Consider the following 15,600-nt stretch of genomic DNA (forward strand, 5'->3'; position numbering starts at 1 on the left):
TCCCAAAAAATATACAAACAATGGATGATGTAAAAACACAGATGCTTTTGTTTAATATAATAAACCAAAGTAAGGGCAAACTAGACATGTGCAAAATGCCTCACAATCACCTCACAAAATTTCAGAATTGTTTTTTTCTTGGCTTGTAAAATTTTCTGTGGCTTTTTATGTATACTGAAGTTTTAAGTATGTAATCAGTAAATGTATTAATTTGAAAACAAGTTGTATTTTTCACTTTAAACACCTTGTTAATCAATTGTTAAAAGACATATTTATGTTTTCAACCCAAGGTCCTGTTTTGGTATGCACCTTTGTGAGCTCTTCTTGTGCAACCTTTAAACAAGTGGCCACCAAGGTTGACATATGTTAGGGCTTCACCAAGTTAAAATCCAGCACTATCTCTGGAACAACTTTTATATTATATATGATATCACTTCAGCATAAAACAGTATTTGCAGAGGTTTCACAACTGCCATACATCAAACTTTAAGGAATGACATAACATTGAGAACTTCATTTGTGGTTTTACATTCCTAGACTTCCTTTACTGCAAAGTCCTCTATGACACTGCGATATGAAATATGACCAGCAACCTCACGGTTGATTCTCATTCAAGCCTGGTTTGATAGTAGATAAATTATTACGGTATTACAGTAACTTCAGGGTGAGTGGGCAATCTCTTTCTTAGAACTTTTCTGATCACTACAGAACATGGTGGTCTATGATGTCTACATAGCACTGTTATGTACAGGGGCGGACATAGGATGTAGAGGACCCTGGGCTTGAACCATTTCTCAGGGCTCCCAATAGGCATTGAATAGGCAGTCCACAAGAGCAGCAGGTAGTATGTGCATATGTAATAGGTGTCTGGATGGCACCAAAAACAGCATCAGAGATTATGAATAATAGACAGGAATACAGCATGTAATGCCAAAGTTTAGAATTATACTTGATGGCCATCAGTGCATAGTACACCACGTTAAATATCAAAAACCATCCATTAAAGAATGACAGAGGGACGAAAAATGTAAAAAAAAAAACACTATTCTGGCACCTAGCCATTTTCACAATATCAGTTGTTAAGATAAAACAAAGGAAAATATAAAAAAGTAAATACAGATAAAAACAAATAAAAATAAAATCAAAATAAAAAGACATCAACAGGTTTACTTTTTCACCAGTTTTCACACGCTTAAGCAATTTTAGATTTATATGTATAACAGGCTGAATGGCCTGTTCTTATCGAGGTTATTCTAGCATTACATATCTGCTAGAGTCTCTTGCACAGAATTTGTTAAAATATTGTTATATACTAAACAACACCAAAACTTAACAACTGTTATATATAATTAAGATTTAACACTTTCAGTGATCCCCATTCATTAACCCTAATTCTCTAAAAATGTTGATTAAAGTAACTATAGTGATTTGGAAAAAATGACAAGAAGAAACGGTTAAAGCCAATGAAAATTAAAAAAATATTTTAAGCATGGGCTCAAGTGGAGTAATCGATTCCAAGATAGATAGATACAGCAAGTGAACACATAAACGAATTTATTTTCCAAAAGAAAATTACAATAAGGGGCATGGTTCACTTACACATGTATACCCATTTACTTTCTCAATACTTATTTTAGTACGTGCCATTCTGAGTGATAAAATACCGTAAATGGAAATGTTACTACAAATATTTGCTCTGTCATTTTCTCCTCTTTAAATAGTTTAAGACATGCCGTTATTGTTTGGTAGTCTCACACTGAACGAGAAACGTGTGTATATCCACGCAGATACCGATGCCAACTGCAACACAAGGACAGCGTTTGCGGTCAACCACCTCTCGGCGACATTGACAACCGCTTTAAAAGATGCACTTCCTGGTTTGTCATCTTTCCAGGTCATAACTACGGTGGCCTTAATGGCGCAAAATATCTAAAGCAAAAAACACAGCCGTATTTGATAACTTCGTCCATCCATCCATTTTCTAACCCGCTGAATCCAAATAGGGTCACGGGGGTCTGCCGGAGCCAATCCCAGCCAACACAGGGCACAAGGCAGGAACCAATCCTGGGCAGGGTGCCATCAGAATCGCCAATCCACCTAACCGTGGCTTACCTTAATATACAATTTTGCTTGAAAAAAAAGTAAAAGTCGACATGTTCACTTTATTCTCACCATTTCCACTTTATATTCGCCATTTATGTCGAAATTAAAGTCCACATTTCCAGTTTATTCTCGTAGTTTATTTCGTCAGTAGAATGTTCGCAAACTAAACTTCATCTTAAAATGAATGTTTAGTTTAATAGATTTTCTCAAACCCCGTCATAAGTTAATGTAGCACATTAAATGCTTTGTGTTAAGTGTTCCCTGACCCAGTTGTTAATCTCTACGCGCTTCTTAAACTGACTTCCTCTTGCACTGAGGAGGCGCAATTCATCATTGCACATATACACTGAAAATGAACTATTTTAGGTTTTATCTTTGGGACAGTCCAAGACCTACTTCCACAAATTTTACTTATTCTGGACCTTCACAAAGGGAATGGCTCTAACTGTATAAAATTAAATAAAATGAACTGACACAGAGCCTAAAACCAATTCCCTTTTAAAAACCTTCTTAACATAATTATGACATTCACTTTGGGTTACCATCAATTCAAGAAAAAGTGACAGTGTATATTGTGACGGGCCATGCATTATGCAAGGGATTGTCTGAGACTCTTTATACATACTTCACAAAGGTGATTGTTTTTATTTTTGAGAATATAAAATATTTAATCATGCATACACCTTTTCTGATTAAAATCAAACCATTTTATTGAAAAATAATTTATTTTGTTATTCGGAAATAATTTCCATTCCAAGGCTGTAAATAGGCTGTGTATTAACAATATCAGGCATACTTTTTACATTTCTTTTTGAATATCTTTTTTGACAAAAATGCAGATAAAAAGAATGATGCTAAACAGAGAAAAGTAACAATATGCATTTCTTTTTCTTTTAATATTCTTCTCCTTCCTCAGCTTCACCTTCATCACCCACACTGTCTGTTCCCACTTCCTCGTAGTCCTTCTCCAAAGCTGCCATGTCTTCACGAGCTTCTGAGAACTCTCCTTCCTCCATTCCCTCTCCAACGTACCAGTGAACGAAGGCTCTCTTGGCGTACATGAGATCAAACTTGTGATCCAGACGGGCCCAGGCCTCTGCAATGGCAGTGGTGTTACTCAACATACACACTGCCCTCTGTACCTTAGCCAGGTCACCACCGGGGACTACTGTAGGAGGCTGGTAGTTGATACCCACTTTGAAGCCAGTGGGACACCAGTCTACAAACTGGATGGTTCTCTTGGTCTTGATAGTAGCAATGGCAGAGTTGACATCTTTGGGCACCACATCACCACGATACAGCAGGCAGCAGGCCATGTACTTACCATGGCGTGGGTCACATTTTACCATCTGGTTGGCTGGCTCAAAGCAGGCATTGGTAATCTCAGCCACAGAGAGCTGCTCATGGTAGGCTTTCTCAGCAGAGATGACTGGAGCGTAGGTGGCCAGAGGGAAGTGAATACGGGGATAAGGCACCAGATTAGTCTGGAACTCAGTGAGGTCAACATTGAGGGCACCATCAAAACGAAGGGAGGCTGTAATGGAGGAGACAATCTGGCCAATCAGACGGTTCAGGTTGGTGTAAGTGGGGCGCTCAATGTCCAGGTTTCTGCGGCAGATATCATATATGGCTTCATTGTCCACCATGAAGGCACAGTCGGAATGCTCCAGGGTTGTGTGGGTGGTCAGGATGGAGTTGTATGGTTCCACAACAGCGGTGGAGACCTGAGGAGCTGGATAGATGGAGAACTCCAGCTTTGACTTCTTGCCATAGTCAACAGACAGACGCTCCATCAGCAAGGAGGTGAAGCCAGAGCCAGTGCCACCTCCAAAACTGTGGAAAATGAGGAAGCCTTGAAGACCTGTGCACTGGTCAGCCTGAAAAACATAAATTATACGCATTTTACTGAAAGAACTATACATAATTGAACACATTCATGATTTCACAACAAACACCACAATTTTAAACAGCTTTGCCCAGAATCTGTGTGGATCATACACTCAGTAAAGCAAACTGTTCGCTTGATGCCCTGCAGGGTATCCTTTTTAGACTCTCTTCAGTAAGGGAACAATCACATCTCATGGCTCTGCTGTGACTTAAAAATTGATTTGATGTGGGGTAATCACATTGGATATTTCAGGCAGATCCCACTGGGGAAAACTCAGGAACAGGCCTATGTGACACTTGAAGGATTATTTTTATTTATTGGCCAGGAGAAGCTGTAAACTCTTATTGGAAATAAGGATGTCTAGTCAAAAATCTAACCACTGTGCCACTGTAAACAGAAATTGAGCAACTACTGTATCTGAAAAGGATGATCTACAGTCTTGGTCCCCCAGGTCATGGGCATTTTGTGAATTTCTACCATTAATGGGACATGGCTAAGAACTGAATGTCTACTTAGAATTAAATTCCCAGCTCCTATGTGCCCACAATTAATTTACAGTATAAAAGCTCCTAGTGTGAAAGTTTTTATTTTAGGTGAAGTTGTCTTTTTGCTAATCCTTCAACTTGCCACTAGATGTCATGTTTGCCAAGAGAAAGATTTCACACACATTGCTGGCAGAGTGGAGTGACAAGTGGCATCATTTACATTTTTGTTTTATGAAAAGCTGGTTACATTAGGTAACACCAATTGATCTCTGTCTGAAAATAATAATCACATTGAGTTTCACAAGAGGAAGACGTGCAGCTAAAATATTTATTTTGCCCTCAAAGAACAACCTGTACTGCACACCCTGAATTGCATACCCATATCTAACAGTAGATGTGAAAGAGATGTAACGTTAGTCTTGGCATCATTTCATCATACAACACACTTCATCCTCACTCACTTAGACTGAATAAACTAGTAGAAGAATAAAAGCTTCAGCTGTACTGTTCAGGTGAATGCAACGCCTCTTAAAGGAATGGCACTTAGAAGAATATCACAAACTAGCATTTAATATAAGTTAAACAGGTATAAAGAAAGTTTACGAAAATTTTAAAATGATGTCTTGTGACTATAACAAAGCTCTTACCAGTTTTCGGGTCCTGTCAAGGACCAGGTCAATGATTTCCTTGCCGATGGTGTAGTGTCCACGAGCATAGTTGTTTGCTGCATCCTCCTTCCCTGTGATGAGCTGCTCAGGATGGAACAGCTGGCGGTAAGTTCCTGTGCGAACTTCATCTGGAAAGTAAACGTGGTTGGTTAACTTTTTATATATATACATATATATTATATATATGCCATTTTATGTCACATACAGTACTACCAGAACCTTGTTGGATCTAGGTAGGGACAAGCCTTGAATGGACTATTAACACTATGTACATTATGCATAACTGTATTTATAAATGGCAACGAAATGAAACATCTATCTATCAATCATTAATCATTCCCAATCTTTATCTGAATAAAACGTCTAATTTGACTTTCCTTATGTGTAAATATTATCCACATTATCCGTTTTATTATGCAGCTGGTATTTTCTGTTCTGACTCACAAATGAATTATTTGAGAAGCTGAAGAAGATGAGCAAAATCACAATAACAATACTCCAGCTTTAGGACTTTGTCAAAATAAGAATGTGAAAGAGTTACACTGTAGTATAATGACAAAGAGGTTGGACTTGAATCTTTAAAGTCACAAGCCAATAATATCACTGCAAGCTCATTGTGTGACCCAGAGCAAGCCACATAACCTACCGTCTTTCTAACGTATTTGTGATGAAGTATTAAGGTTCAGTGTACAGTGTTAAGAATTCTTACCGATTACAGTGGGCTCCAGATCCACAAACACTGCCCTGGGGACGTGCTTTCCAGCTCCCGTTTCACTGAAGAAGGTGTTGAAGGAGTCATCTCCACCCCCAATGGTCTTGTCACTGGGCATTTGTCCGTCTGGCTGGATCCCATGCTCCAGGCAGTATAGCTCCCAGCAGGCATTGCCAATCTGGACTCCGGCTTGGCCGACGTGGATGGAAATACACTCACGCTAAGAAAGAAAATGTGAATGATAAATGAGGGTGGATATTTCCATGTTTAACTTGTTTTGTATGTCAGAGTGTTTACAAAACGTTTTTATTATTTTAAACTGGTATATAAGTATAATGAATTGCGGAAAGACCAAGAAAAAAACGAAAAAAATAATTGCATTGAAATCGGTTTACATTTCATATTTGCCACTATGCAGGAGTATATGACACGGCGAGGTCTCATGTTTATGGTTCCGCCCCTGACCCATGCGTAACACTTCTCTCAGCGGTGCTCAGCCAATCAGGCTGCGTGTTTCAACTTCCCGGCATACTTTGGGAAGTTATTTATCATGAAAAATAAGCACGGATGAGACAAAGTCTTTGTAATTATAACTGAAAAAATATCGTGTTAATTTTAAGTTTTAATTTAGACTCAGACAATTATAACTAATGTGTGTCGTGTAATTACTGTTAGAACTAGACAATTATGGTGCGGTATATGTGAAAGGTCTATGCATGGATAGTTTTCTCTTCAGGAGCAATGAATTAATGGAAAATTAACTAAATAGTTCACTACACTAAAACAGAAGAGCAAAGAAAAGTAAGATCTGGTTGAGAAGGAGTTGTGTAGTGATCTGAGGATACATTTGACAAGCACATTATCATGAACAAAGTGTCAATGCCCAGATTTCAGACATTTTCAGCTGCACGTGTTTGTTTTTGTTGTGGTCTTATATGTGCACCAATTGCATATAAAGTAATTGTTTGTTAATATTAAAAATATACACCGTTAATATTCACTCGCATACATTTAAGGACTAGAGGCCTTTTTATATCGTTGATGAAGAGTTGATGCTAGTCACCTCATTATATAAATTAATGCAAAAATGAATAAATAGGGCTACTGTAAACCTTTTTTGAAAATGTGCACAAATGTACCAATTCAGCATTCATTTTAATAAAAGTTCACAAAATCTTAAATGTCGGCATAATAAAATGTCCGACACCATAAACATTCTTCGTAGATTGTTGTTTAATTAGTGGCCTTCTTGAAGATGCGCACCAACTATCGATCCCACTATCCCGACTGCACGTTACGCAAAAATGGACACTTTTATTTTATTAAAGAATTAAACTATTATTAAATTAGGAAATTATCCAGCATAATTACTGTCAAAAATCCGGTAAAATACATTAAAACTCTTTTTTTCCACAGTACAAATAACAATGCAATTAAACATATTTTAAACAAGTAAATGTTTGTACGAGTATATTTACATGTAAGCAGTGTTTCAGCTTCCAATGTCATTTGATTGCTCAGAGACGCTTAATGATGTTGTATCAAACAAACATCCATCCATCCATCCATTGTCTAACCCGCTGAATCCGAATAGGGTCACGGGGGTCTGCTGGAGCCAATCCCAGCCAACACAGGGCACAAGGCAGGAACCAATCCCGGGCAGGGTGCCAACCCACCGCAGGACACACACAAACACACCAAGCACACACTAGGGCCAATTTAGAATCACCAATCCACCTAACCTGCATGTCTTTGGATTGTGGGAGGAAACCTAAGCGCCTGGAGGAAACCCACGCAGACACGGGGAGAACATGCAAACTCCACGCAGGGAGGACCCGGGAAGCGAACCCGGTCAAACAAACAGAAGAATACAATTTAAAAATATTAAATTTAAAGACTGTAAACCTACAGTAAACACTTAAGATCTGTTTCTAACACCGTATGTGTAATTATTTAATAGATTTGTTTATGGTGGATTCAACTGTAACTTTAACATTGTATTGTTTTACAATGTAAAATAGCCAACACTAAAGACACTCGTTTATTGTTCTGAAATAATTGTAAAACATATTATTTACAGAAGTTCAATTTGGTATTAATGAAGGCATAATTTTTACTTTTATAAGCACCACTGGTCTATTCTTCTTGACGTTTTTGACGGCTAAATGATTGGCAGTTCAGCAGGGTCAAGACGATTCATCAAAAGCGCAACTTTGAATTCCACACAACAGCTCTACACTCACTACACAACGGAAATGACATTACAGGTCTGGCTAGGCAGTCAGCCTGTGTTTAAATCGAAGCTTTGTGAACTTCTAAAGTGTGGATGTTACCCCGTTTGTGTATCTGCTCACATTGTCAAATGCTTCATCCGGTATTTGTGTAGCTTAATAAAATAAGCGATGCAGCTAGCAAATCTACACCTATATTGCATTTCTCGTCCATTTCAAATTTTCGTTGATCGCACGATTCGAGATTTATCCTCCATAAGTTCATTATGACTGCGGTGCAGGGCTAGCGCCCTGCCCGAGGTTTGTTTCCTGCCTTGCGTCCTGTGTTGTCTGGGATTGGCTCCAGCAGACCCCCGTGCCCCCGTAGTTAGGATATAGCGGGTTGGATAATGGGTGGATGAAGTTCATTATGAAAATTCTTAAAGGGGATATATAGACACTTATTACAAAAAATAGTCACAACTAATAAACTTCTCAATTCGCCATCCTTTGGTCATTTCTTGCACTAAATTCATGACAGTCTCAAGTCTTGTTCAAATAGCAGTATACATGCGTAAGAGGACAATCGAATTTGTTCGGCTATGTTAAATAGCCTCAAACTTGTTCTCCAGCTGCGTCGATCGCATCTACGTGCTCTGCGAAAACGATCTTTAAAAGCCTAATGGTGTAATAATCTGAAAGGTAGAACCCGCGACAAGCTGACGACGAAGTGAACTCACCATTGTGTATGTATGGTTTGTCTTCTGTCCTGGTTGGTCTGGTGAGAAGTCGCAAATGACCAAGTTGGGCTGCCGCTGCTAGTTATAGAGGCTGCCAAGGAACATCTGATTAGCAGGTACCTGCTTTGTTGTTGGTAACAAGACCGGGAAAGGCGCTCTTCCTCGGAGACGCGCGTAGCAACGAGCCGCAGTCCCCACTGTCACAAAAGGGTTAAATGGGCGACATTCCTACGAGCACGATGACCAACACAATGAAAGGCCGGTAACTACCAACACAGGACAACACGCTCGGGGCAATGTGGCAGGCACACATTCTCTATCCGCCCTTGCGTGTGAAACTGGTCTGACATGTGGGCAAGGGTCGATGATTTGCGGGGGCGCGAAGGGGTTAGTGGGTTATGTTGTTATGTCGGCGGGAAGACACACACGGCGCCGTGTTCTATGAGCTTTCATTCCAACTGAAGTGTCAATGCCTAAAGAACGCATATATTTCAGTTCAGAACAGAGTCTTGAATCACAGCTTTTTGTATAATGTTTGTATGTACTTTATTAGTTTAGCCTTCTCACTGCGGTTTTCCTCACAATTTTCAAAATACTCTTTTTGTTATTTTGTGAAATTCAGTGGTGTTTCTAATGTACATGGTCCATAATAAACCTTTTCTCTAACATCTGCTGAATTCTACATTCATATCATGGCCTGTGAGAAGTTTATAGGTTCTTGCTGTGTCTGTGTGGATTTTCCTCCCACACTTCACAGACATGTAGATATGTTAGGTTAGGTTGTCTGTCTGTTCTAAATTTCTCCAGTATGAGTGAATGTGTGTGTCTGTGTGACCGTGGCCTAAATTCGACTGGTTCCCCCTTTATGCCCAGTCTAATTAGCTCCTCTTAACTCCAAATTGGATGAGTATGTTAGAAAATGGACAAAAGTGATGTGGACTGTTTTTGAATATAGGAGATGGGAAGCTGCTCTTGCATATTTAATGGCTGGGGCAGGGAACATTATATGCACGGGGGACATTTTACATTGTTTATTTGATGAAGCATGCATATATTAAGATGAAGGCAAACTATTGTATTTCTATGAGTACATTTTGTAAGCTTGCTGCTTCCATTACATGACAGTGTTTTGGCAGTGTCAGTAACAAGTCTGAATTTAGCCTGGAATGGAACTCAAACACAGTGCTCACTTTCACGTGTACACCAGGACAATTCAGAGTTTAATTTGTGATGTGGAAGGAAAATTAGAGTGCCCTTGAGAACAACACACACACAGGGAGAGCATGCAAACTCCACACAGGCAGTGGCCACACCTCGTATTTGAACTGTGTAGTCTGGAGCTGGGTGGCATCACCATTTACCACTGCGTCACCGTGCTGCCTTTTGTAAGGTTAGATGGTCCATGTATCAATGTTGTGAGCCAGCTTAGTCCAGGTTACTGTACTGTAAAACCCAATCATATCTGGTTACAGTTCTTCTTTCCTTCATAATTAAATGTTTTTTTATGGAAATTATCTCCTGTGTTGTAGGAAAATCATTCCTTAAAGAAAGTTTATTTTTGCAAAAATATGTTTTTGCATTGTCAATTTGTATAAGAAAGAAAACACAAAGTGTTAATCATACTTACTGCACAGCAAAATCAACAGCATTACGTTTATATGCATTTAAACTTCTAACTACTGTAACTGTAATCTGGATGTGTAGTAATTTATTAGAATTTATTAGAACAATCTAGACGAGAACAGGCCATTCAGCCCAACAAAGCTCGCCAGTCCTATCCACTTGTTTCCTCCAAGAAAACATCAAGTCGAGTTTTGAAAGTCCCTAACGTCTTACTGTCAACCACACTACTTGGTAGCTTATTCCAAGTGTCTATCGTTCTTTGTGTAAAGAAAAACTTCCTAATGTTTGTGCGAAATTTACCCTTAACAAGTTTCCAACTGTGTCCCCGTGTTCTTGATGAACTCATTTTAAAATACAAGTCTCGATCCACTGTACTAATTCCCTTCATAATTTAAAACACTTCAATCATGTCACCTCTTAATCTTCTTTTGCTTAAACTGTATAGGCTCAGCTCTTTTAATCTTTCCTCATAATTCAACCCCTGTAGTCCTGGAATCAGCCTAGTCGCTCTTCTCTGGACCTTTTCTAGTGCTGCTATGTCCTTTTTGTAGCCTAAGAGACCAAAACTGCACACAGTACTCAAGATGAGGCCTCACCAGTGCATTATAAAGGTTGAGCATAACCTCCTTGGACTTGTACTCCACAGATCGTGCTATGATGTGCTATTGTTTTACTTCAGGTTATAAAAGGAACAAACTGAAGGGCTCATGTTTCCATGTTCTTTGTCAACAGCTGAAAGTAAGCTTTAAAGTCCACAAAAGTGAACAGGTCATTTTTTTATTTGAAGTATTGTGATTAGTTAAATTTAAACATGAAAATGACAAGTGCTTTCATTTCTGTATTGGCTTTCATTTGATTGAACTCCATACAAACTTTGGTGCAAAACAAACCTGGGCGGATTGAGTCACAGGGGGTCAATTTAGAGTCTGCCATCAACCTGAAATCGCTCAACCTCAGCTCCCTTTGTATAAATTTAAACTGATTCCTAGGTCCTGGCCCATACACTGTCTGAGTGAACTTTGAATGTTCTCCCGGTTTCTGCATTGGTCTTTCTCTTCTTTTCCACCCACACCCAAAGACACATAGATTATGCTGAGTGGACACCCTGAAGTGGCCCTGTGTTAGTGGACCCCGTCATAGTCGATCTCTATCTCACACTCAGTGCTGCCAAAGAAGACACAGTGGCATAGCGTAGTGGGGGCGGCACTTTTAGGGGGTGGCAAAGAATTACTGTATATTTTAGTCTTTTAAATTGAAAATACCTAAATAAGGGGGCGGCCAAATTCTCCTCCGCCCCGGGCGGCTGACACCCATGCTACGCCACTGGGAAGACACCAGCCCCTGTAGTCCTAAAATGGATTACGATGGAAATGAATATGAATGGAAGATTGTTAAGACCTGTGTATCCTGATCCATGTTTTGTTTTGTTTTGTCTTGTGTTTTGCTATAGTAGGTTCAACGGGTAACAGAAGCCTTCATGACCAAGAAAAGAAAACTCACAATCAACTCTGTAATCTAAATAATAACATAAGAAGAGCTAAGGAGAAACAATTTCCAAAAAGTGACAGACCGTCTCTCTAAGGTCAGGTGTACATATTTTTATTATTTGTCTGATTTTGGACCAGAAGGTTCTTCTCTTTTGATGATGTTTTGATTTGGAAATGATAAAATAAGGGACATCTCTATGGAAGCAAAATGGAGTCATGAATGTAAATTAGCAGATTGATTAATTTAAGTAGGTCCTGGGTGCAAAAAACAATTTCCTTAAAGCCCAGTAATAATAATACAAAGAATTGCAGGGCTTTCTAGGGAAAGGATGTTTGAATTCTGAAAGATGCGAGGCCTCCACCCCTGTGTGACAGCATAGCCACGGAGACACAAACTTTGCACCTTGTTGTTCCACTCCAGGCAAAATAGCTTAGGAGCTTCTCGGGGTGTCAGGACCCTGGGGCTTTTGTTTGTAGAGACGGTTTGTTTAGAGTGTCAGACAATTCACTCAGATAGGCAGCCAGCATTATTCTAAAGAAATGCAAAATACATCTATGAACAAGATCGACAGTGATAAGGAAAATACACTTGAGCTCCAGGGTAACAGTCCTAGGAAATATTAAAATAGACCTGCAAAGCTGAAGTTTCCAGTAGTGATGCATAATGTTATATCAGGAGCAACGAATAATCATAACCTGCAAGTTATTAAAGAGTGGACATACAGTATTAGAACATGTCAGAAAGACAACATAATGGAAGGGATTTGCTTAAGAAAGAATTGACATAAAAAATTACTTCAAGGGAGAGAAAAGCCAAATGTTAATGAGAATAACTGTGAAGGTGTGAGCTTGACATTGGTGGGCCAATACCTTTCTCGACAATAAAATAAAAATGACACTTTAAATTTAATGAACTATTGCATTTAGTTATGTGTTAGCTATCAACTTACTTATGTCCCTGTAACATGCAGGCAAACAGGCAGCTATGCCCTCAAATCCCTTGACAGATACAACAAATACATTTTCTTTATAATTATGATTTAGACATACATATACATACTGGTGTCCATTCTTATGTGTAGTATGTACCTTGTTGCTGCATGTGCCTCTCTTCCTAAACGTAACCATGACTTTCTTTTTCGTCAACATTTGTAGAGAAGAAATTCCACTATTAAGCCTGCCTAACTCCAACAGTGTTCCAGTAGCTTCCCAATGCTACCACCAGTATACTTCGCTATAGGATGAAGAAGTCACATCACCAGTCATGCAATGTTAACTTTATCATGCAGTGCTGCTTCTATAGATTGGCATCCCACTGCTAACACCAATATATCAGAAGAATAACACACAACATGGCTTTACTGAACTTAATGTGAGTTAGGCAGGGAGTGTAATATTTCTCCTCTTTTCTATGCAGTCATAATTTTAATCCACCAGTCTTACAAATAGTTTCTCTCCTTAACTCATCTGTATTTAAAATATATATTGAGGAATTGTGGCACCAGGGCAAATCTCTCCCTTCAAATTTCAGGCAGAGGTACTATTTACGTAGAGTTTGAATGTTCTACCTGTGTATGGATTTTCCTCAGACACTCCAAAGACATGTGTGTCAGGTGAGTGTAAACTGGCCTGATGTGTGTGTGTGTGTGTGCGAGAGATGAACAGGCATCCTTCCAGGTTTGGCTCAGGACCAGTTCTGCCAAGATAAGCCCTGGCTTGCTGCAACCCTGAACTTGGTAAGTCCTTTAGAAAATGATTGGATGGACATTTTTCCATTATGCCCCATTGGAATTGCCTAAAAACAAACTTGGTGAAGACAGTAAATAGTTGAAAACAGTAAGACAAGTAATTACATGAGGTTAAATTGTTTTTTTAGTTTTTCTTATCAAAGCGCCTATTGATTTAAATACAGAGAGTGGCCATGTTGCATTTTATTCCATGGGCTTGTGACCAGAGCAAAAAGCCAAAGGAATAAACAGAAAATTATTTTAATTGGTGCTTGGCAGTTTAAAATAATCAGGCATTATATGCTGTAAAATCAAACGTAGGGCAAATAATCAAGGACAAATAATAATACATTATTCTATATAATGTTTTTTATATTACCCAGGATGCGCACGGTTTCAAAATTTTAGTGTAGTTGATGGTAAATAAAGCAGGATCAATGATGTGACAGACGCATGCCAAAAGAAATCCATCCATTATCCATCCCGCTATATCCTAGCTACAAGGTCACGGAGGTCTGCTGGAGCCAATCCCAGCTAACACTGGGTGCAAAGCAGGAAACAAACCCTGGGCAGGGTGCCAGTCCAATGCAGGGCACACACACCCATTCACCAAGCACACACTAGGGACAATTCAGGATCACCAATGCACCTAACCTGCATGTCTTTGGACTGTGGGAGGAAACCGGACTACCTGGAGGAAACCCACGCAGACACGGGGAGAACATGCAAACTCCACGCAGGGAGGACCCAGAAAGTGAACCCGGGTCTCCTAACTGCGAGGCAGTAGCACTACCTACTGTGCCACCATGCTGCCCCAAAAGAAATCTCTCAGTCCAAAAAGGTTAGTTTTAAAAAGGTTGAGGGAAAATTCAAGCAAACAGTCCACACAAGAATAGAGAAAAGTTGTTACACAGGTAGAATAAAAGGCAAAAAAACTTGAATTGTTTCTATACTTAAGGATGAATTATTTTACTATACTTTACGTTCTAATCGTACGGCTCTGCACAAAATAACAGGCCATGAAATCAGAATCCATGTGAGCATCAGTGTTTATATTGTATAATTCCTTTTGCTCTGAGAAATGTCAAAAAGAAATGTGCTAATAATCTTAAGTAATATTACAATTAATACTGTACATTATATAGTGCTTTTCATAACTTTAACGCTGTCTAAGTGTTGCACACAACAATCAATAAGTCTAATCAAGCATTACTGTATATAGTACCTTTTATATAAATCAAAGATATCAAGAACAGTAGTATCATCAGACATTATTTTGAATATTGCTTAGCTTGCTTTGCAAAGAATTAGGGATCATATTACATATTCATTCTCATTTTTATATGGTGCACTCCCGTTGTATACTATTACAATATATATATATATATATATATATATATATATATATATATATATATATATATATATATATATATATATATATATATATATATATATATATATATATATATATATATATATATTTTAACCAAGGGCTAATATTATTGGCAGACTTTGTGGTGTGATTAAGGCTTTGGAACTAGGCAGATCCTGCTATTGATACTATTTGACCAAAAGAAATGAAACTAATTGTGTCTCAAATGTTGTATGTTACCCTGGTTAAAGGTGTCAGCCAAATAAGAAATAATATTAGGTCACTGGAACTGCCTACTCTTCAACATGCTATATACAACTGCACAATAGCAAAACATTCCCTCATTAGATCAATTTCTGCATTTCCTAGTGACTTGGCTTTTGTTGATAGTCATTTCAAAATGCAATTTGCAGGAATATGTATTCTTTTGAATTGAAATGGGTAATCAGTAGGAATAATGTGAAATTTGAGTGTATAATGTTATTATTATAAACATCACATGCTTACGATTTTCACTTGTTTCCATCTCACACTCAAGTATTTCTTCTTGTGTATCTCAACATTTCCATGTGGTCCCTTTTT

General features: G+C 38.6%; 1 protein-coding gene across 1 annotated transcript; it reads right to left on the reverse strand.

Moving 5' to 3' along the window:
- Positions 1–2,848: 2,848 nt before the first annotated feature.
- Positions 2,849–8,894, reverse strand: LOC120531271 (tubulin alpha-1A chain-like). The gene is made up of 4 exons (XM_039756529.1): positions 8,807–8,894; positions 5,854–6,076; positions 5,124–5,272; positions 2,849–3,980 (listed from the first exon to the last, which is right to left on the reverse strand). The coding sequence occupies exons 1-4, from the start codon at positions 8,807–8,809 to the stop codon at positions 2,997–2,999; spliced, it is 1,359 nt and encodes a 452-aa protein (XP_039612463.1). The 5' UTR covers positions 8,810–8,894; the 3' UTR covers positions 2,849–2,996.
- Between the last annotated feature and the right edge of the window lie 6,706 nt (positions 8,895–15,600).

The sequence above is a fragment of the Polypterus senegalus genome, chromosome 6 (genome assembly GCF_016835505.1).
Source record: "Polypterus senegalus isolate Bchr_013 chromosome 6, ASM1683550v1, whole genome shotgun sequence".
In the NCBI taxonomy this organism is placed as follows: Eukaryota; Metazoa; Chordata; class Cladistia; order Polypteriformes; family Polypteridae; genus Polypterus; species Polypterus senegalus.

What these genes read in the sequence shown, in the direction of transcription:
- LOC120531271 (XM_039756529.1), bottom strand. An exon ending in TCTGGAGCCCACTGTAATCG is followed by an intron (nt 5,273 to 5,853) that starts GTAAGAATTCTT and finishes TTTACTTTCCAG; the next exon opens with ATGAAGTTCGCACAGGAACT. An exon ending in TTGACAGGACCCGAAAACTG is followed by an intron (nt 3,981 to 5,123) that starts GTAAGAGCTTTG and finishes TATGTTTTTCAG; the next exon opens with GCTGACCAGTGCACAGGTCT.